The sequence below is a fragment of the Procambarus clarkii genome, chromosome 48 (genome assembly GCF_040958095.1).
Source record: "Procambarus clarkii isolate CNS0578487 chromosome 48, FALCON_Pclarkii_2.0, whole genome shotgun sequence".
Taxonomy (NCBI): Eukaryota; Metazoa; Arthropoda; class Malacostraca; order Decapoda; family Cambaridae; genus Procambarus; species Procambarus clarkii.
This window is the reverse complement of record NC_091197.1, coordinates 3603092-3625734: the sequence shown is the minus strand read 5'-3', so window position 1 is coordinate 3625734 and position 22643 is coordinate 3603092. Positions and strand designations below refer to the sequence as shown.

At 47.5% G+C, this 22643-nt stretch overlaps 1 protein-coding gene across 1 annotated transcript in view; it reads right to left on the bottom strand.

The window, feature by feature from the left end:
- Nucleotides 1–7456: 7456 nt before the first annotated feature.
- The window catches only part of LOC123764635 (neurogenin-1), a 44268-nt gene continuing 29081 nt past the window's right edge, over nucleotides 7457–22643 (bottom strand). The window contains exon 3 of the mRNA XM_045752608.2: nucleotides 7457–9185. Coding sequence (XP_045608564.2) covers nucleotides 8871–9185 — 315 coding nt within the window. The 3' untranslated portion in view covers nucleotides 7457–8870. The remainder of the gene's footprint in view (nucleotides 9186–22643) is intronic.

Below are 22643 nucleotides of genomic sequence, written 5' to 3'. Positions count from 1 at the left end.
ATACTTGTAGTTTCGCAGATACTTGTGGTTCCGCAGATACTTGTCTCCAAACCTCATAAACAACAACTAATATTTGTTCAGACGGAACACAAGGAAGGTTTTTACCAGGGTTTCGGAGCGTTGTGTGTGTGTTTTTGTTTGTTTGGGTTTGATTTGCTATTAAATGTATCTAGATGTTTGTTTGTTTGGAGGATAGGTGGGGCATCTGTAGTTAAGCCCATTGCCGCAGCTGGACTGTGGTTGAGCCCACAACCGCAGCTGGACTGTGGTTGAGCCCACAGCCGCAGCTGGACTGTGGTTGAGCCCACGGCCGCAGCTGGACTGTGGTTGAGCCCACGGCCGCAGCTGGACTGTGGTTGAGCCCACGGCCGCAGCTGGACTGTGGTTGAGCCCACAGCCGCAGCTGGGCTGTGGTTGAGCCCACAGCCGCAGCTGGGCTGTGGTTGAGCCCACAGCCGCAGCTGGGCTGTGGTTGAGCCCACAGCCGCAGCTGGGCTGTGGTTGAGCCCACAGCCGCAGCTGGGCTGTGGTTGAGCCCACAGCCGCAGCTGGACTGTGGTTGAGCCCACAGCCGCAGCTGGGCTATTTGAGTGACGTCTGAGGCTGAACTCTCAACCACTTACAATCTATCTCAACTACTCACAGTCTATCATCAGTGAGAGGTTTAGATATTCAACAAAGTCTAGCCGGGTGGGAATTAACAATAACATATTCTGAACAACACCTATTGACTAGGGTTCATCTCCCAATCACGTCTACGGAACAAGCGAATGACTAAAAAACCAGGTACACACTTCGTTTTGATTGTATATATATTTCTATATATATATATATATATCTATATTTATAAACTATATATATTTGCTGTATATAACAATCTTATGCATAAAGCACAAATCGTTCACAATTCCACAATCAGAGCATGGGCTGCTGATTGTGCATATAGAGACTGTGGTAGTATATAGAAAATATAGACTCCGGCATCCCCAAAAATACTTAAAAAGTTCCTGTTTTGTACAACTAGTATACTTAAAGTCAGTACACAAAAACCGGCAACAGCCTATAATCTCTCCTAGGTCTAACTAAGTAATCACAGGCCTAATTTAGTACACGTGTGTACTATACAAGGCCTAGGAGATGTACTAACTGCTTGTTACTTACCATCTTTCAAGGGCCCTTATATAAAATTAATAGCACAGGACCTATACATTGTTTCTATGGTCATATAGTACATTGGTTACGCAGCCTTCACAGTCGCTATATGCACTATCTATCATTAATGGGGAGAATAGGTTGTAATAGTCCACGTCAACTCGAATTGAAGATTGAGTGATGTGTTCTATCAATTAGGGGGACATTTATAACCATCTAATTTGGGTTGGTTAATTCCTTGTATTATTCTGCTGCTGCTTCTAGTCATAAAGTTCAAAATATCTTGTGAACTTTAAAACACCAAGTTCAAAATATCTTTTGAACAACATGGAGATTAATCAGTGAGACTTTTCAAGTGTTTCAACCATGGATATTTTATCCTAGCTGGAATAAGTAAAAATAAATATTAGAAATTGGAGATTTTCCGTTAGATGAAAAATATGGTTTAGATTTACTTAAATTTACTGGGCTTAGTAGAGGTTACAATTTGATTTAGGCTTGGATAAGATTACAAGTTTAGGGTTAATTATTTGTGGCTGAATTCATACTCGAGTGGTTTAAGCTTAATGAACCATAATGAAGGTTAGTTGAAGGCCAGAAACGATAGGCTGTGTTAATTAAGTCATTCTCAGTTTGGTTAAAGAGTGCTAGGCTGTGTTAAGTCATTGGGCTGTGAATTAAATCAATTAAGGCTGTGTTATATAAGGTTGGACTCCGTTTGGAAAAGCTAAGCTCTATTAAAGAGGAATTCAAAGCTTCAGTAAAGAACTTTGAAAATTTTTAAACTTCGGTTCAAACGGAAAAAAAAACTAATTTTGTACATATCGCTTCACTGGGCAAAACATTCAAGGCCTAAAACATCTGAGACTAAAGAAAAGTCTCTTACTCTTACTCTAATGTAAGAGTTACTCTAGTAACTCTTACATTAGAGTTACTACATACAGCTGGACACAATGTACTCACATGCAGTGCTATGGAGCTACAAGTCTTACGCTAACATCCACGTGGCTTGCGGTTTAGAGACTTGAAAGTTTTTAAACCGCAAGATACTAATACGTGAATCTTACGGAATGAGAGAACTTGGATCGTACACAAACCCTATACCTGAAATATACACAAACCCAATACCTGAAATATACACAAACTCTATACCTGAAATATACAAGAATGCCTATTGTTAAGACTGCAAATAAAGTCTGACATCACACACACACACCTCAAAGATTGTACAGTGTGTTGAAACTTATATTAGTTTATATTTATATATATAAACTAATATAAGTTTCAACACACTGTACAATCTTTGAGGTGTGTGTGTGTTTGTGATGTCATTATATATACATATTATATATATATATATATATATATATATATATATATATATATATATATATATATATATATATATATATATATATATATATATATATATATATATAATATATATACACACGCGTGTCTCTCGCGAATGCTACGTGTGTGTCACACAGGAATGAGATGTGTGCCATACATATGTACAACACAAAGCACATGTGTGTGTCACTTAAAGACGGTTCTCTGACCTTGTCCGAGTACATAATCAAACAATGATTAATCCCAACAGACACGCTCTTGTAATTAATCAGACACGACCTTGTAATTAATCAAAGCAACTTGGCTTTGGTGAGGATCGATTCAATAATGGTTTACAGTTTGTTTGTGTAAACAGCTTCGATTGAGTTTACAGCACGATAGTGGAGACTCAGGAGAATGAGTTTAACCAAACCACCATCTAGGAGGCCTAGTCAAACACCATATAGGCCTCCTGGACGTCGGTCCTGGGAACTATCAGTAGGTAAGGTCAGGGGTCAAAAGGCGTATAATTAGGGAAGGAGAAGGAAGAAAGGGTAAAGAGGTCAGGATAAGGAAGGTTAGACTTAAGGTCAATAAAGGTCACGATTGGCGTAAGATAATGGCATTGCGTAAGATAAGGCTAATATGAAGTAACAGAGAATGTTCCCAGACGAATAATCCAAAGGGGGAAAAAAAACATTTAAGGGTGAAACACCTTTTCTTAAGTCATAGTTTTTTTTTTTTACTCGTGCAAATGAAAGCGATTTATTTTCCAACTCCTACTCCTCTCCTTCTGGAATTCGTCTTGAGGTGCTAGGTGTGAGGTTGCTAGGTACGAGCGTGCTAGGCCATGAGGTTGCAATGTATAATGTCGCCCTATAAGATGTTGCAAAGTGAAAGGGCCTTGCAACATGCCGCGCCCGTTTGACTAGACGTAAAACTCTACTTGCTACCTTAAGCTACTTTTTTTTATACACATCAATGGACAAAGTAGAGTTTTTGTAATCAACGAGATCAGCACAGAATATATAGCGAGTCGTCAAGACGTGAGCCAAGACGCCTCTTAATGTCTTTGTTAAGCTGCTAAGACGTATTTACATTGTCCTGTCACTTGTGCCTATTTTGGCGGAGAAAACGTAAACAACGACAAAATAAAGAAAACAAGAAAAGTAATTCGTTTGAGTCACCGGGAATAAATAAATAAATAAATAAATAAATAAATAAATAAATAAATAAACATATGAGGTCAGGGGACGCAAATGCGCATAACTTGAAGGTGTTAAACATCTTAAAGAATTTAATCCTATTAATCATATATACTCGTGATTCTTAAAGCAATTTATGGCCTCTTGACAAACATTCTGACTCTTGCTTCATGGTCCTCCACTACGCTAAACATTCTGACACTTGCTTCATGGTCCTCCACTACGCTAAACATTCTGACTCTTGCTTCATGGTCCTCCACTACGCTAAACATTCTGACACTTGCTTCATGGTCCTCCACTACGCTAAACATTCTGACACTTGCTTCATGGTCCTCCACTACGCTAAACATTCTGACTCTTGCTTCATGGTCCTCCACTACGCTAAACATTCTGACTCTTGCTTCATGGTCCTCCACTACGCTAAACATTCTGACACTTGCTTCATGGTCCTCCACTACGCTAAACATTCTGACACTTGCTTCATGGTCCTCCACTACGCTAAACATTCTGACTCTTGCTTCATGGTCCTCCACTACGCTAAACATTCTGACTCTTGCTTCAACATTCTCCACTTGTGTTTATGTCTAAGAAACTTAAACTCATAAAAAAATAATTATATTCTCTTTATGTCAATATCATCCTTTCATGCCTACTCTTAAATATTTGCAAAACCCTCCAAAACATCATTCGCATTATATATATTTATGTATATAAATATTTATAATGTGAAGCATTATAAAGTAAATTATATATATTTATGTATAATGTATTATATACAATATTTACAGTAAATAAATATTACATATACATTATATATATATATATATATATATATATATATATATATATATATATATATATATATATATATATATATATATATATATATAATAAAAAGAGGTGGTCGGAGAAGGCACCCATGGGTGCCGAATATTTTCTTCACGCTGTATAGGGGTCCATTATTCAATGATAGCCAACGTGAATAATTTTCTATCTTTTTTCCTAGGATTTCTTTTCTTAGGGGGATAAAGAGCAAATACGCTCCAATTTCCATAGGAAGCACTCCTCAACACCACACCTGACCTGGCCACCTAGTACTAGCAGTACACGTTCTAAGGACATCGGTCGGTCATGTGAGCATTTTTTTTATCGGTTTTCTTCCACCGAGATCTTCCCAAGAAGTGTCTTCCATCCCCTGGAGCGTTGGCTGACGCGAGCGTCATTCTGACTTCGTTGTGTCTAAACACAGCTTATATCTCAAGTTTCAGTACAAGACTGATTCTGTGTTGCTCTAAACCCACAAGGGTCAACAGACTTCGACTCGGTATTTAGTGGACAATGATCCGTCACTCAATCTCCTGCACGGGTGGGTTTAGTGACGACCTCTCTACTGGCGTGGTCCGCGTTCAGTCCTCGATCGTCCGGATGAGTGGACACCGTTCCAGCCCCTCTTCCTCACAACTCAGCTCCTTGTCCTCTCATATCCCTTCCAGGTGCTATAGGCTCATACTGGCTGTATAGTGCTTTCTAGTCTTTCTCCTTATTGTATTACCTTCCGCACGTTCTTGCCCTAGTTGGCCAGTGCTCTTTGAAACACTGCATGAACCAGGTTTCTGCCTCCTGCAGCGGGGAAGCTTTTCTCTTCAGAAGTAAAACTGTTGTGTTTATACACAAGTACCCTGGGAACCCTGGCTCCACACTGGACCACAGGTCGGCGACGACGCCAGAGGAGTGGGGAGTGTGTGTCAACACGTGGGGGGGGGGGAGTGTGTGTCAACACGTGGGGGGGGAGTGTGTGTCAACACGTGGGGGGGGGGGAGTGTGTGTCAACACGTGGGGGGAAAGTGTGTGTGTCAACACGTGGGGGGAAAGTGTGTGTGTCAACACGTGGGGAAAGTGTGTGTCAACACGTGGGGGGGGGGGGGGGAGAGTGTGTGTCAACACGTGGGGGGGGGAGAGTGTGTGTCAACACGTGGGGGGGGGGAGTGTGTGTCAACACGTGGGGGGGGGAGTGTGTGTCAACACGTGGGGGGGGGGGGAGTGTGTGTCAACACGTGGGGGGGGGGAGTGTGTGTCAACACGTGGGGGGGGGGAGTGTGTGTCAACACGTGGGGGGGGAGTGTGTGTCAACACGTGGGGGGGAGTGTGTGTCAACACGTGGGGGTGGAGTGTGTGTCAACACGTGGGGGGGGGGAGTGTGTGTCAACACGTGGGGGGGGGGAGTGTGTGTCAACACGTGGGGGGGGGAGTGTGTGTCAACACGTGGGGGGGGGAGTGTGTGTCAACACGTGGGGGGGGGGGGAGTGTGTGTCAACACGTGGGGGGGGGGGGGAGTGTGTGTCAACACGTGGGGGGGGGGAGTGTGTGTCAACACGTGGGGGGGGGAGTGTGTGTCAACACGTGGGGGGGGGAGTAGTGTGTCAACACGTGGGGGGGGGGAGTGTGTCAACACGTGGGGGGGGGGAGTGTGTGTCAACACGTGGGGGGGGGGGAGTGTGTGTCAACACGTGGGGGAGGGGAGTGTGTGTCAACACGTGGGGGGTGAGTGTGTGTCAACACGTGGGGGGGGGAGTGTGTCAACACGTGGGGGGGGGGGAGTGTGTGTCAACACGTGGGGGGGGGAGTGTGTGTCAACACGTGGGGGGGGGAGTGTGTGTCAACACGTGGGGGGTGAGTGTGTGTCAACACGTGGGGGGGGGAGTGTGTGTCAACACGTGGGGGGGGAGTGTGTGTCAACACGTGGGGGGGGGGGAGTGTGTGTCAACACGTGGGGGGGGGGGAGTGTGTGTCAACACGTGGGGGGGGAGTGTGTGTCAACACGTGGGGGGGGGGGGAGTGTGTGTCAACACGTGGGGGTGGGAGTGTGTGTCAACACGTGGGGGTGGGAGTGTGTGTCAACACGTGGGGGGGGAGTGTGTGTCAACACGTGGGGGGGAGTGTGTGTCAACACGTGGGGGGAGTGTGTGTCAACACGTGGGGGGGAGTGTGTGTCAACACGTGGGGGGGGGGGGAGTGTGTGTCAACACGTGGGGGGGGGGGAGTGTGTGTCAACACGTGGGGGTGGAGAGTGTGTCAACACGTGGGGGGGAGAGTGTGTCAACACGTGGGGGGGAGAGTGTGCCAACACGTGGGGGGGAGAGTGTGCCAACACGTGGGGGGAGAGTGTGCCAACACGTGGGGGGAGAGTGTGCCAACACGTGGGGGAGAGTGTGCCAACACGTGGGGGGAGAGTGTGCCAACACGTGGGGGGAGAGTGTGCCAACACGTGGGGGGAGAGTGTGCCATCACGTGGGGGGAGAGTGTGCCAACACGTGGGGGGAGAGTGTGCCAACACGTGGGGGGAGAGTGTGCCAACACGTGGGGGGAGAGTGTGCCAACACGTGGGGGGAGAGTGTGCCAACACGTGGGGGGAGAGTGTGTCAACACGTGGGGGGAGAGTGTGTCAACACGTGGGGGGGAGAGTGTGTCAACACGTGGGGGGGAGAGTGTGTCAACACGTGGGGGGGAGAGTGTGTCAACACGTGGGGGGGAGAGTGTGTCAACACGTGGGGGGGAGAGTGTGTCAACACGTGGGGGGGAGAGTGTGTCAACACGTGGGGGGGAGAGTGTGTCAACACGTGGGGGGGAGAGTGTGTCAACACGTGGGGGGGAGAGTGTGTCAACACGTGGGGGGGAGAGTGTGCCAACACGTGGGGGGAGAGTGTGCCAACACGTGGGGGGGAGAGTGTGCCAACACGTGGGGGGAGAGTGTGCCAACACGTGGGGGGAGAGTGTGCCAACACGTGGGGGGAGAGTGTGCCAACACGTGGGGGGAGAGTGTGCCAACACGTGGGGGGAGAGTGTGCCAACACGTGGGGGGAGAGTGTGCCATCACGTGGGGGGAGAGTGTGCCATCACGTGGGGGGAGAGTGTGTCAACACGTGGGGAGTGTGTGTGTCAACACGTGGGGAGTGTGTGTGTCAACACGTGGGGAGAGTGTGTGTCAACACGTGGGGAGAGTGTGTCAACACGTGGGGGGAGAGTGTGTGTCAACACGTGGGGAGTGTGTGTGTCAACACGTGGTGAGTGTGTGTGTCAACACGTGGGGAGTGTGTGTGTCAACACGTGGGGAGTGTGTGTGTCAACACGTGGGGAGTGTGTGTCAACACGTTTAATGTAGTCAAATCTATCCAATGTGGAGTTCACCAGCTTCCAGTTCCACTGCCTCTTAGAGTTCCTGTCATTTTAACAGAGAAGCCAAGCATGACTGGGAACGTGTATTGTGAGCACCGTGAAGTACTATTGTCATGGTAGCTCAGGGAGATGGTACATGACTCTGGGACCATTAAGGTGGACGAAGGATGGGGGGGGGCAATGGTTGAGGTTAATGAAACCTTCTTAATGGTATTCGGAGGGATATCTTGAGGGAACCTCACTGGTGGAGGGCTGGTGGAGGGCTGGTGGAGGGATAATTGTATAGGTAAGCTTTACTAGACGGAGGGAAGACTCCATTATAAGCTTGTCTTGATGGAGGGACCCTCTTCCGTGGAGGGACTCCTCCTCCGTTTAGGGACTCCTCCTTCGTGGAGGGAGAGACTGGAGGGGCAACGCTTAAGGGGCCTCTCAGTCCTTCAGGGCAGCTGTATGCACTCCAATGGTCTAGGATGGTTAATGGTGACAAGCAGACAATTAGCCTGTGATTGTTCACGTGTTCTAAGTTCTTATCTTGGAGACGATGCTAGTTATGGTGACTGTAATGGCCAGTTTGATAGATGATTGTGATGTGGAGGTAATGTAAATGTTGCGTGGTTATAATATCATTATGATTTACGAGAAATATTTGGCTAAAATAAAGTTACGATGGCCTGTTTACATAATGATGATGGTGAAGATGATGGTGAAGATGATGGTGAAAGTGATGGTTTGTAACCCTAATGATGATCACGACGGTAATTAGTGTTCGTCAAAATGACAGTGACTACTGGATGGTAACAAGAACGGTGATGACTCAGTCACGAGTGACAGTGAAGCCTCCTCTTTGAGCGGCTGCGGCTGCGGCTGCTGCTGCTGCTGCTGCTGCTGCTGCTTCTGCTGCTTCAATTGCCTGCGTTACCAGCATCAGTGGACCCCTAGTGTGGCACCCCTCAATAGGGGCCCCATTTACCCACATCTTCACCTAAACAACCTACCCTCACCAGCCTCTCACAACAGCTCCGTCTCTCTGAGGATATTCTCACAACCGCTGTTGTGGTTGTCAGGGCCAGGAGAATTGTTGTGGAGGGTGGTTGTGGTGGTGGTGGTGGTGGTCGGGGTGCTGGAGCCGGAGAGGCAGCTGCTGGGGGAAGCTGCCTCGCTGGACGAAGACTTGTTCGGGAAGAGCTGGTAGGGCTTGTCCTCGCCCCGCATCTCGCACACCACGTTGGTCAGCGCCATGATGTAGTTCTTGGCCAGGGTCAACGTCTCGATCTTGGAGAGCTTTCTCTCGCGCTTCACGTGTGGGATCACCTCCCTCAGGGCCTGGGGCAGGGAAGAATAGTTGTATGTTAGGTACATAGTGCTTCAGGATGACCTTCATGAATGTCCACACACACACACACACACGCGCACACACACACGCACACACAAACACGCGCACACACACACGCACACACAAACACGCACACACACACACGCACACACACACACGCACACACAAACACGCACACACAAACACGCACACACAAACACGCACACACAAACACGCACACACAAACACGCACACACAAACACGCACACACAAACACGCACACACAAACACGCACACACAAACACGCACACACAAACACGCACACAATCTCCGATCTTCCAGAGGGTATAGACTCATTCCTCTCAATGTTTGCTGATGATGCAAAAATTATGAGAAGAATCGAGTCGGATGAAGATAGACAGAGACTATAGGATGACCTGGACAAACTGGAGGAATGGTCTAGAAAATGGCTGCTAAAGTTCAACTCAGGAAAGTATAAGGTGATGAAATTAGGCGAAGGGAGCAGGAGGCTGAACACAAGGTATCATCTGGGAGGTGAAATCCTGCAAGAGTCAAATAGAGACAAAGATCTGGGGGTTGATATCACACCGAACCTGTCCCCAGAGGCCCACATCAAAAGAATATCATCAGCGGCATATGCTAGACTGGCCAACATAAGAACTGCCTTTAGAAACTTGTGTAAGGAATCGTTCAGTCCTGTATACCACTTATATCAGACCAATCCTGGAATATGCAGCTCCAGCCTGGAGTCTATACCTAGTTAAACACAAGACGAAGTTAGAGAAGATTCAGAGGTATGCCACCAGACTCGTCCCGGAACTGAGAGGTATGAGCTACGAGGAAAGACTAAAGGAGCTGAACCTCACGTCCCTGGAAAACAGAAGAGAAACGGGAGACATGATAACCACCTACAAAATTCTCAGGAGAATTGACAGGGTGGACAAAGACAAACTCAACAAGGGGACACAGGTGGAAACTTAATACGCAAATGAGCCACAAAGACATTAGAAATAATTTTTTCAGTGTCAGTGTAGTTAATAAATGGAATGCACTAGGAAGTGATGTGGTGGAGGCTGACTCCATACACAGTTTCAAATATGGGTATGATACAGTCCAGTAGGCTCAGGAATCTGTACACCAGTTGATTGACGGTTGAGAGGCAGCACCAAAGAGACAAAGCTCAACCCTCGCAAGAACAACTAGATGAGTACAACTAGGTGAGTACAACTAGTAAGCACGCACACACACACACACACACACACACACATTGTTAGAAGAGATTACCCTAGATGAAAGACTATCAGATATAGAGGTGACAGCAGAGGAGGTAATAAAACTGTTGACAACACTGGATGCAACTAAAGCAGTTGGACCAGACAAAGTATCACCGTGGATACTAGAAGAAGCAGCGCAGGCCCTCAGCGAGCCTCTGGCAATGATCTTTAATGAGTCACTTATGTCGGGAGAATTGCCCACTTGCTGGAAGAAGGCAAATGTCGTACCGATTTTCAAGAAAGGTGATAGGAAGGAGACACTTAACTACAGACCCGTATCCCTGACAAACATCCCCTGCAAAATACTTGAAAGAATAATTAGGCTAAGACTTGTTGCACACCTGGAGAACATTGGGTTTGTAAACAAACATCAACATGGGTTCTGGACAGGGAAATCTTGCTTAACAAACCTTTTGGAATTCTATGATATAATAACAAGGATAAGGTAGGACAGAGGGTTGGGCAGACTGCATATGTCTAGACTGCCAAAATGGCGTTTGATACAGTACCGCACATGAGATTGCTATTCAAACTTGAGAGGCAGGCAGGCAGGAGTAAGCGGAAAGGCATGAGTAAGGAACTACCTAACAGGAAGGAGCCAGAGAGTAATGGTAAGGGGCGAGAAGTCTGATTGGCGAACAGTAACGAGTGCAGTACCTCAAAGATCGGCGTTGAGACGAATTTTATTTCTAATTTTCGTAAATGACATGTTTACAGGAGTGGAATCCTATATGTCAATGTTCGCGGATGACGCAAAATTAATGAGAAGAGTTGTGACAGATGAGGATTGTTAGATTCTTCAAGAGGACCTGGACAGGTTGCAGAAACGGTCAGAGAAATGGCTACTGGAGTTCAACACGACTAAATGTCAAGTTATGGAAATGGGATCAGGTGATAGGAGACCAAAGGGACAGTACACAATGAAGGGGAACTGCCTACCTGTAACGATTCGAGAGAGAGACCTGGGTGTGGACGTAACACTTAATCTAACTCCTGAGGCACATATAAATAGGATAACGACAGCAGCGTACTCTACACTGGCAAAAGTTAGAACATCATTCAGAAACCTAAGTGAGGAGGCTTTTAAGGCGCTTTACACTGCCTACGTGAGACCAGTCTTAGAGTATGCCATACCATCATGGAATCCCCACCTGAAGAAACACATACGGAACCTGGAAAAGGTTCAGAAGTTTGCAACGAGGCTTGCCCCAGAGTTACGAAGGATGGGATATGGAGGAACTGAACCTTACGACACTATTAAAAAGAAGGGAGAGGGGGGGGGGAATATGATAGGAACGTATAAAATACTCAGGGGAATTGACAAAGTGGAAAACAATTAAATGTTCACACGCAATAGTAACAGAACGAGGGGACATGGATGGAAGCTGGAAACTCAGATGAGTCAGAGATGTTAGGAAGTTTTCTTTTAGCGTGAGAGTAGTGGAAAAATGGAATGCACTTAAGGAACAGGTTGTGGAAGGAAATACTATTCATAAATTTAAAATTAGATATCATAGCGAAATGGGACAGGAATCGCTGCTGCAAACAACCAATGGCTAGAAAGGCGGGATCCAGGAGTCAATGTTCGATCCTGCAAGCCCAAACAGATGAGTACAAATAGGTGAGTACACACACAAAGGAACTAGGGCTGGAATCTGTGTGATATGCAGCAAGTGGCGACGAACTGACAATTAGAGATGGTCTTCCAGGAGCTGGGGTCATGGGTGATGGGTGGGTGTTCCAACAAGACCCAGTAGTGATGGTGTTCCAACAAGACCCAGTAGTGATGGGTGTTCCAACAAGACCCAGTAGTGATGGTGTTCCAACAAGACCCAGTAGTGATGGGTGTTCCAACAAGAGCCAGTAGTGATGGTGTTCCAACAAGAGCCAGAAATGATGGGGCTCCAACAAGAGCCAGTAGTGATGGTGTTCCAACAAGACCCAGTAGTGATGGGTGTTCCAACAAGACCCAGTAGTGATGGGTGTTCCAACAAGAGCCAGTAATGATGGTGTTCCAACAAGACCCAGTAGTGACGGTGTTCCAACAAGACCCAGTAGTGACGGTGTTCCAACAAGAGCCAGTAGTGACGGTGTTCCAACAAGACCCAGTAGTGATGGGTGTTCCAACAAGAGCCAGTAGTGACGGTGTTCCAACAAGACCCAGTAGTGATGGGTGTTCCAACAAGACCCAGTAGTGATGGTGTTCCAACAAGAGCCAGTAGTGATGGTGTTCCAACAAGACCCAGTAATGATGGTGTTCCAACAAGACCCAGTAGTGATGGTGTTCCAACAAGACCCAGTAGTGATGGTGTTCCAACAAGACCCAGTAGTGATGGGTGTTCCAACAAGACCCAGTAATGATGGTGTTCCAACAAGACCCAGTAGTGATGGTGTTCCAACAAGACCCAGTAGTGGTGGTGTTCCAACAAGACCCAGTAATGATGGTGTTCCAACAAGACCCAGTAGTGATGGTGTTCCAACAAGACCCAGTAATGATGGTGTTCCAACAAGACCCAGTAATGATGGTGTTCCAACAAGACCCAGTAATGATGGTGTTCCAACAAGACCCAGTAATGATGGTGTTCCAACAAGACCCAGTAGTGACGGTGTTCCAACAAGACCCAGTAATGATGGTGTTCCAACAAGACCCAGTAATGATGGTGTTCCAACAAGACCCAGTAGTGATGGGGTTCCAACCTTCAGACTTCAGCCTTTCTAAGCTCGGAGATTTTAGGCAAATGAGACATTCATGATTGTTTTTCCTAAGTCAATTTTGCTTCTAAATTTATTCATATATTCCTGGCGGCCGCTGGAGCCGGCCGCGACACACACACTGACGAAACCAGTACATCTGTCTGCAAAACATGGCGGCTTAGTTAGCATTTTGTAACAGTTTATGCTCTCCGAAGCACTATACGAGGTTGTTTATAACAATAACAACCTCGGGTTGGGAAGTTTGCAAGATCGTAAACGGTTTAATAAATGTAAACAAAGCCGCCATGATTAAGAAAAGATGGAGAGGTTTCGTAAAGGGTTGTGAATGAATCTTAATGAATGATTGACGAATCGTGGCCGTGGTCAGCATCACATCAGAGGTATACATGGGTGTAGGTGTTACTGTAGGTGCACATGTGTATGTAGACATGGGTGTAGATGAGGTTGTAGGTGCACACGTGTATGTAGACATGGGTGTAGATGAGGTTGTAGGTGCACATAAGTGTAGCTGGCGTCCGCGCCTACACATAACACAGTTCAATAAAGTATTGAACATAAAGTAGTAAAGGCTTGTATAAAGTAATGAAGGCACACGACAGTCTGAGGGAATGTACACTCAAGATACACCTTCACCAGCAGAACACTTAAGTAGGAGTGTTGAGGGTGAAGTATGTGTCCCCCTGAGTGTGAGGACGTTATACGGCCTCAAGTGTGAGCACTGAAGCCCAGATTCATAGTCTTGAGTATGAGTGTAAGATACTCCCTAGTGTGAGTGTAAGATACTCCCTAGTGTGAGTGTAAGATACTCCCTAGTGTGAGTGTAAGATACTCCCTAGTGTGAGTGTAAGATACTCCCTAGTGTGAGTGTAAGATACTCCCTAGTGTGAGTGTAAGACATATTCCCTAGTGTGAGTGTAAGACATATTCCCTAGTGAGAGTGTAAGATACTCCCTAGTGTGAGTGTAAGATACTCCCTAGTGTGAGTGTAAGATACTCCCTAGTGTGAGTGTAAGATACTCCCTAGTGTGAGTATAAGATACTCCCTAGTGTGAGTGTAAGATAATCCCTAGTGTAAGATATACTCCCTAGTGTGAGTGTAAGATACTCCCTAGTGTGAGTGTAAGATACTCCCTAGTGTGAGTGTAAGACATATTCCCTAGTGTGAGTGTAAGATACTCCCTAGTGTGAGTGTAAGATACTCCCTAGTGTGAGTGTAAGATACTCCCTAGTGTGAGTGTAAGATACTCCCTAGTGTGAGTGTAAGATACTCCCTAGTGTGAGTGTAAGATACTCCCTAGTGTGAGTGTAAGATACTCCCTAGTGTGAGTGTAAGATACTCCCTAGTGTGAGTGTAAGATACTCCCTAGTGTGAGTGTAAGATAATCCCTAGTGTGAGTAAGATATACTCCCTAGTGTGAGTGTAAGATAATCCCTAGTGTGAGTGTAAGATAATCCCTAGTGTGAGTGTAAGATATACTCCCTAGTGTGAGTGTACTAACATATCCCCCCCAAAAGCGACTGTGTGGTACTTTGTATTCTACAACAGTGAATGTTCAAAGCCCAATAACCTTCACCCAAAACATAATCCATCAGCAGTAAACTACCCCGTGGGATCTGATTCCCCCCCCCTGGCCATCCCCCCTCCCCCCCCCCCCCCTGGCCATCCCCCCTCCCCCCCTGGCCTTCCCCCCCTCCCCCCCCCTGGCCATCCCCCCTCCCCCCCCCTGGCCATCCCCCCTCCCCCCCCCTGGCCAGCCCCCTCTCCCCCTCACCCTGGCCTTCCCCCCCTCCCCCCCTGGCCATCCCCCCCCTCTCCCCCTCCCCCCGCCCGGGGACAAGAGAGAGAGAGAGAGATGCCAAGTCAAGAAACAGAGCAGTGACCTCGTGGCACTACGAGACCTTTGGCCCCCTGTCCCCCTTGAATATTTAAGACTTGCATCCAGAGACACACACAAATAAGAGAGTCGCGATGTTTTGAACTTTCTTGGATGAAATATAAAACATTGTTTGAAAGTCTTTGGTAGTTCTCTTGAGAGAGAGAGAGAGAGAGAGAGAGAGAGACAGACAGACAGAGAGTGATGAGATATATCGACAGAAATTAGCTGTACAGAAGAAGACTGTACTGCGCAGACCAAACAATACGAGCAGGAAAACTTGCTAAGTCTAAGAGAGGGGGGGGGGGGAGAGGGAGAAGCAGAGGGAGAGAGAGGGAGAGAGAGAGAGGAATGAGGTCCAGGTATAATGAGAGGGATAAGGTCACTACTGGCCACATCAAGATAATATTGATGTATACACACACACACATCAGCATCACCTGTGCCAGGTGTTTATGTATTATCCCAAGGTTGGGGGGGGGGGATGGGAGCGAGGTCACTTAACTGGTTCTATCTCAATATAATGTATCCGTTCCCGATTATAATGACCTGTGGATAGTGTATATGTGTGTATAATTACCTAAGTGTAATTACAGGATGAGAGCTGCGCTCGTGGTGTCCCGTCTTCCCAGCACTCTTTGTCATACAAGTTTACACGTTGGGCTTGACCTGGAGACCGTCAGGACTCCGGCGGTCGTCCCAACTACCTGGTCATGACTTTTTTTTCTAATAATTGATGAGTAAATCTAAAGGATGAACAAATCCACAAGGGCCGTGACGAGGATTCGAACCTGCGTCCGAGAGCCTCCCAGACGCTGCCTTAATGGACTGAACTACGACATGGTCAAAAGGAGTTGAAACCGAAGTTCTACTCAACTTACGGCCCTTGTGGATTTGTTCATTTGATGCATACGCAATTGTGATTTCTGTGTGTAAGTCGAAAGGATGTGTCTCGTTGGGGCGTGACCTGGAGATGCTGTGGACCACAAATATGGCTCCCATCGGCCAGTCATGACTTCCTAAATATGACGTATTAGGCTCGATCACCTGACCGGTCGTCCTCTGTCCTCCTGCCATTGCACAGGAAATATTTACCCCTGCAATGTGTGTGTGTGTGTGTGTGTGTGTGGTTTTGAAGGGGCGTGTGTGTATGTGCCTGTTCTTCCCGGGTTCATGAGCCACTTGGTCGTGTACAAATGGCAGTCAAGACAGAGATGAGATGGACCACGTAAACATATCTGCCCATCTGAGGGACGTCTGCCTTTTCCCGGATCTAAATGAATCGTGTCACATTTTCATCGCGTTTTCTTATTATTTTTGAGGGGAGATTTTTTTTTTATAGAGGTGGGAACAGGACTTGTGATGCCGAGCAAAAACTGGACGCAACGTCTGCTTAATTAGGTTTAAGTCCAAAAAAGGCCAGTTTCTCTAGAGCTCATTTCTTTTCAAGGCAGGATTTTACAATTTCCATTACAATTTCTTTTCTCATGGAAAGATGGAAAGCCCCGGAGAGCCGCAGATGAACAAGAGAGAGAGAGAGAGAGAGAGAGAGAGAGAGAGAGAGAGAGAGAGAGAGAGAGAGAGAGAGAGAGAGAGAGAGACAGAGACAGAGACAGAGACAGAGACAGAGACAGAGACAGAGACAGAGACAGAGACAGAGAGACAGAGAGAGAGAGAGAGAGAGAGAGAGAGAGAGACAGAGAGAGAGAGAGAGAGGAGAGAGAGAGAGGAGAGACAGAGAGAGAGAGACAGAGAGAGAGAGAGACAGAGAGAGAGAGAGACAGAGAGAGAGAGAGACAGAGAGAGAGAGAGACAGAGAGAGAGAGAGACAGAGAGAGAGAGAGACAGAGAGAGAGAGAGACAGAGAGAGAGAGAGACAGAGAGAGAGAGAGACAGAGAGAGAGAGAGACAGAGAGAGAGAGAGACAGAGAGAGAGAGAGACAGAGAGAGAGAGAGACAGAGAGAGAGAGAGAGGAGACAGAGACAGAGACAGAGGAGACAGAGACAGAGACAGAGAGAGAGAGAGAGAGACAGAGAGAGAGAGAGAGAGAAGGGTGCCCCATCTGTGTGTAATTCAGTTGGGTCAGGTCATTTGCCAGCGTGCTGATCAACTAGCGTCAGAGGAAACGGACAGAGATGAGATTCACAGACGAGAGAAGACATTTCTCCCCCCACACCCTCGGGAGGAAATCCAATGTCTCGACAGGAAGGATCGGATTGCTTTACCAACACGCTGCGTAAGCGGGGATTGTTTTATGTGATCGTCTTTCATTCCCGGTGCTTCAAAGAGGAGGAGAATATTTTAGTTCATTTCCGCTCGGCAGCGACGATGGGATATTTACACATGACTCGTCTTGTGCGACCTTGAAGGAATGGGCTGCGAAATAGGGAGACTTCTGATACTGCCTGGAGTGCCAGTTAATAAATAGGGTGAGAAATGGTCCATCAGTGTCAAAGAGGTGTCAGAGACGTATCAGAAAGTGCCAGTGAGGCAATTTAATGCCAGTGTGATATACTGGAAAAATATGATTGTGAATATATTATGATAAGAGCCCAGTAATACTTCTTTCGATTGTCTTGATAAGAGACTATGGATACTTCCTTCATACGCCCGGCAGCACTGTACGAAGCGTCACTATCACTCATACGCCCGGCAGCACTGTACGAAGCGTCACTATCACTCATACGCCCGGCAGCACTGTACGAAGCGTCACTATCACTCATACGCCCGGCAGCACTGTACGAAGCGTCACTATCACTCATACGCCCGGCAGCACTGTACGAAGCGTCACTATCACTCATACGCCCGGCAGCACTGTACGAAGCGTCACTATCACTCATACGCCCGGCAGCACTGTACGAAGCGTCACTATCACTCATACACCCGGCAGCACTGTACGAAGCGTCACTATCATTCATACACCCGGCAGCACTGTACGAAGCGTCACTATCATTCATACACCCGGCAGCACTGTACGAAGCGTCACTATCATTCATACACCCGGCAGCACTGTACGAAGCGTCACTATCATTCATACACCCGGCAGCACTGTACGAAGCGTCACTATCATTCATACACCCGGCAGCACTGTACGAAGCGTCACTATCATTCACACACCCGGCAGCACTGTACGAAAAGTAATTTTCAGTCATACGTCCGGCAGCGCTACGCAAAGCTTCACTCTCAAACATACGGCTGGCACCATTGCGCGAAACGGTACTATCATACGGCTGGCAGCACTGATCGAAGTAGGGCTCTCACACACACACACACACACACACACACACACACACACACACACACACACACACACACACACACACACACACACACACACACACACACACACAGAAGGTGAATGGAGCAGGAGCCCAGATACAAGGTATCATTTGGGAGACGAAATACTTCAAGAGTCTGAGAGAAAGATCTGGGGGGGTTGATATCACGCCAGACCTGTCCCCTGAAGCCCATATCAAGAGGATAATATCAGCGGCATATGCCAGGTTGGCTAACATAAGAACGGCCTTATGAAACTTGTGTAAGGAATCTTTCAGAACTTTGTATACAACATATGTCAGACCAATCCCGGAGTATGCGGCTCCAGCATGGAGTCCATATCTAGTCAAGCATAAGACTAAACTGGAAAAGGTTCAGAGGTTTGCCACCAGATTAGTACCCGAACGGAGGGGTATGAGCTACCTTGAGGTGCTTCCTTGAGGTGCTTCCGGGGCTTAGTGTCCCCGCGGCCCGGTCGTCGACCAGGCCTCCTAAAGGAGAGGAGACGAGGAGACGAGGCTACGAGGAGAAACTATGGGAATTAAACCTCACGTCACTGGGAGACAGAAGAGTTAGGGTGGGGGGAGACATGATCACCACATACAAGATTCTCACAGGAATTGATAGGGTAGATAAAAACAGGCTATTTAATACAAGGAGCACACGCACTTGGGAACACAGTTGGAAATTGAGTGCCCAAATGAGCCATAGAGATATTTGTTTTTTTTTCTGTGTCAGAATAGTAGACAAACGGAATGCATTAGGAAAAGATGTGGTGGAGGCTGACTCCATACATAGCTTCATGTGTAGATATGATAGAGCCCAGTAGGCTCAGGAACCAGTACACCAGTTAATTGACAGTTGAGAGGCGGGACCAAAGAGCGAGAGCTCAGCCTCTGCAAACACAACCAGGTGAGTACACAAGACTAGGGCCGCAAGGGAGTAAATTGTCTCCGGACAGCGTGTCTGATTTTCTGAAAGATGTCGCAACCTTCCCCATCCCAGAGTCTCGTTCACATTTTGTGTGGGTGTGGGAGAGATCCCAAGGAAGGGGTGGGGGTTATGGGGGGGGGGCTGAGGGTGATGGGGGGCTGGGGGTGATGGGGGGGGGGGAGGGGGATCTAGATGTGTCCTGTTGACGACTCAGACCGTTAAAGAGAGCACTACGAGGCGCTGCCTCTATGAGGAGAGAAGGGAGCCTGAATCTAAGGCCTCTTAAAACAGCCAAACGAGAACAAATAATCAACAGACGAGTTGTGTAGGGGGGGGGGAGAATATAAGAGGGGGGGGAAGGGAGGTAAGGGAGGAGGAGGAATGGGAAAGTCGGGAAAGGAGGAAGAGGGTGGTGGGGGAGAGTTGAGGGAGGAATAGGGGGGAGGAGGGAAAGGGTAGTGGTGGGTCAAAAAGTCAGGGAAGAGGGTGAGAAAGGGAAGGGAGTCAAGGGAGGGGGGGAGGGGGGTAGGGGGGTAGGTAGGTGGCGTTGTGGAAGGACAGTCCCACTCCCACAGCTGGTGGCCCAATACGAGACGTCCCACTCTCACAGACATCCACAGATGCTGAAATACACGAAGAACCTCACACACACTCACAGCTCACTGACAAGAGAGAGCAAGCTTAGTTTAGCTTGTTGTAATCCACAAGTTAGTAGGGATTATTAGCTAGAGGATCATTACTACAACACTTAACGAATGAGGATTGGAAGTACATGTTATGTATACAGACTATCCAGGGAAGTCACATATCCAGGGAAGGTCAAGGGGTTAAGACCGCAGCTGCTTAGCCAAACTAATAATTCCTGGAAAGAGGATTCAGGCACTAGGAACAAGGTTACCGCTTCTAGGGATAAGGTTTATCAGATTATACCTTCCTTGAGAGGCGTGGTGAAATGGTTGAGGCCATGGCTGACTGAAGACAGTCTGATTGTGGGAGTGGAACTGGGAAGTTCTCCGAGGTCTCCGTTTGTGGCAGCAGCGAAGTGTAGCAGACAGCTATGCGGGAGCCTGATGTGATCTTAGTGACCAAGTTAAGTCTGCAGTATGTGAGTATTGAATGTAAGACTAACCGGGTGTGAAGCGTTGTAGTAATCATTCAGTATTAAGGACTTAGGCGGAAGTTACGAGTGCAAGTGGTGACCGCGGAGGTCAAGTGGTTTATGGGTATTGGAAGTGTATTTACCTAATAGAGTATGTTAATATGTTATTATTTGTCAGAGTCTATTCTTTGTAATTAAATGACAAAACCCGACGGCCTTTAAATACCTTCCATTGTGTTCTTTCCATTTAAATATCCCCTCATTGTGTTCCAGTACAAACCTAGTGGTACGCCTCAAGGATCTGGTGTGTGTAGAAGTACACGGCGGTAGAAACGGTTGCTGAGGCAACTGAGGCGATTAGCTATGTTATGTGTTGTGTAATCGCTGTGTTTGGAATGAACTGGGGTTCAGCGTCACGACAAGCTGCCAATACACACACACACACATCGTGCCAGCAAGGTGGACAGCCCGCCTGGTGTCAGCAAGGCGGACAGTCCACCTGCTATCATAACTCACACTATATTTCCAATTTGCAAACTGTTCTTTTCGCCTGTGCCTCTCCATCTTCTGTACTCCCCAGAACCCTAAAAAAATAATTAAAATGCATCAACACCATCCACCCCCCCAATAGAAACCCCTCCTGACCCCTAACCTTCCGAGCCCCCTATCCAATGACCATCCGTCCCCCCCCCCCCTCACACTAAGCCTTCCCTTGCCTCCCTCTCTCACCTTGGCAGGCCCCCTCTCCCTAGGTAACTAAGTAAGTAATTATCAAAAGAAGGCACCAAACCGGGAAGGTTATGTAGCACCATCAAATGCGCAAAATAATCAGAGGGCGCTAAATATCACCAAGGATGCCAATACGAGAACAAAAACGCATAAGGCGAACAATATCAAAAGTATTCGAGTCACCAAGAATTCTATTGAGGGACAGGTGACCGCGAGGAGCGGTCGGAAAGCAAGACACACGCTCGTCCTGGAAGTCAGGACATTCAAGAAGGACATGCACGACCGAAAGAGGGACAATGCAACTAGGACAATAAGGAGCAGGGCGGCGCTCCATCAAGTGACCATGGGTTAAGCAAGTATGGCCAATACGCAACCTCGCCAGAGCTGTTTCCCACCGCCGGTTACGGTGGAAGGAGCACGGCCACATTTAAGAGTACGTAGTTTGTTACCAGTAACAGACAACCAAGAAGCCTGCCAACGGGTAAGGACGGAGGAATGGATAACCGGGTAAAAGTCGGAATACGGAATACCTTTACGAGAGATGGGACAAGAGCGGACAGCTTCCTTGGCGGCAGCATCCGCACGCTCATTTAAAGACACCAATATGGCTGGGAACCCAACAAAACTCAACCTACTTAAATTTACTGTGAACAAGAAACAGCCAATGCTGGATCTCGACAACTACTGGATGAACCGGATTAAAGGACCCGAGAGCCATGAGGGCACTACGAGAGTCAACAACAACTACAAAGGAAGACTGACAACGAGAAAGCAGGAGACGAAGAGCATAGAGAATAGCATAAAGCTCCACTGTAAAGATGCTAGCCTCCGGAGGTAAGCGACACATATAAGCGTGATCAGGAAAAACAACAGAGTAGCCAACACCGTCTGCAGACTTAGACCTATCAGTGAAGACAGAAACGGAGCGGGAGTGAGAAGAAAAGTGCTCAAGGAAAAGGCGTTGTAGAACCGTAGGAGAGTTCGAGAGGAAGAGGGACTCTCCACGGGGGCAAAGAAGGAACAACACGAGGAGAAACATTAGAAATACGAACGGAAAGAGTCCTGTAGGCGAGATAACAGGACAGAAAGAGGGAGGTGGTGAAGAGGAACAGGAACCGCAGGAGGGGTAAAAGTTAAAGCACGACAGAGGCGAGAGGAAGGATGTTGTAAGGACCGCACAAGATAGCGAAGACAGTAGCGATCACGGCGGTCTTGGAGAGACAGGAAGCCAGTGTCAACATACAAGCTAAGGACGGGAGTCGAACGAAAGGCACCAGAACTGAGGCGCAACCCAGTATGGTGCAAAGCATCAAGACGGCGAAGAGTAGAAGGAGAAGCAGACGAGTAAGCAGGGCAACCATAATCGAGCTTAGACAGGACGAGAGAAGAATGTAAAGCAAGGAGAGTGCGCCTATCTGCCCCCCAAGAAATACGGGACAAGACCCGAAGGAGGGTAAGGGCCTTAGAACACTCAACACGGAGGTAAGAGATATGGGGAGACCAAGACAAACGAGTGTCAAGGAATAACCCCAAAAGCTTTGCGGAAT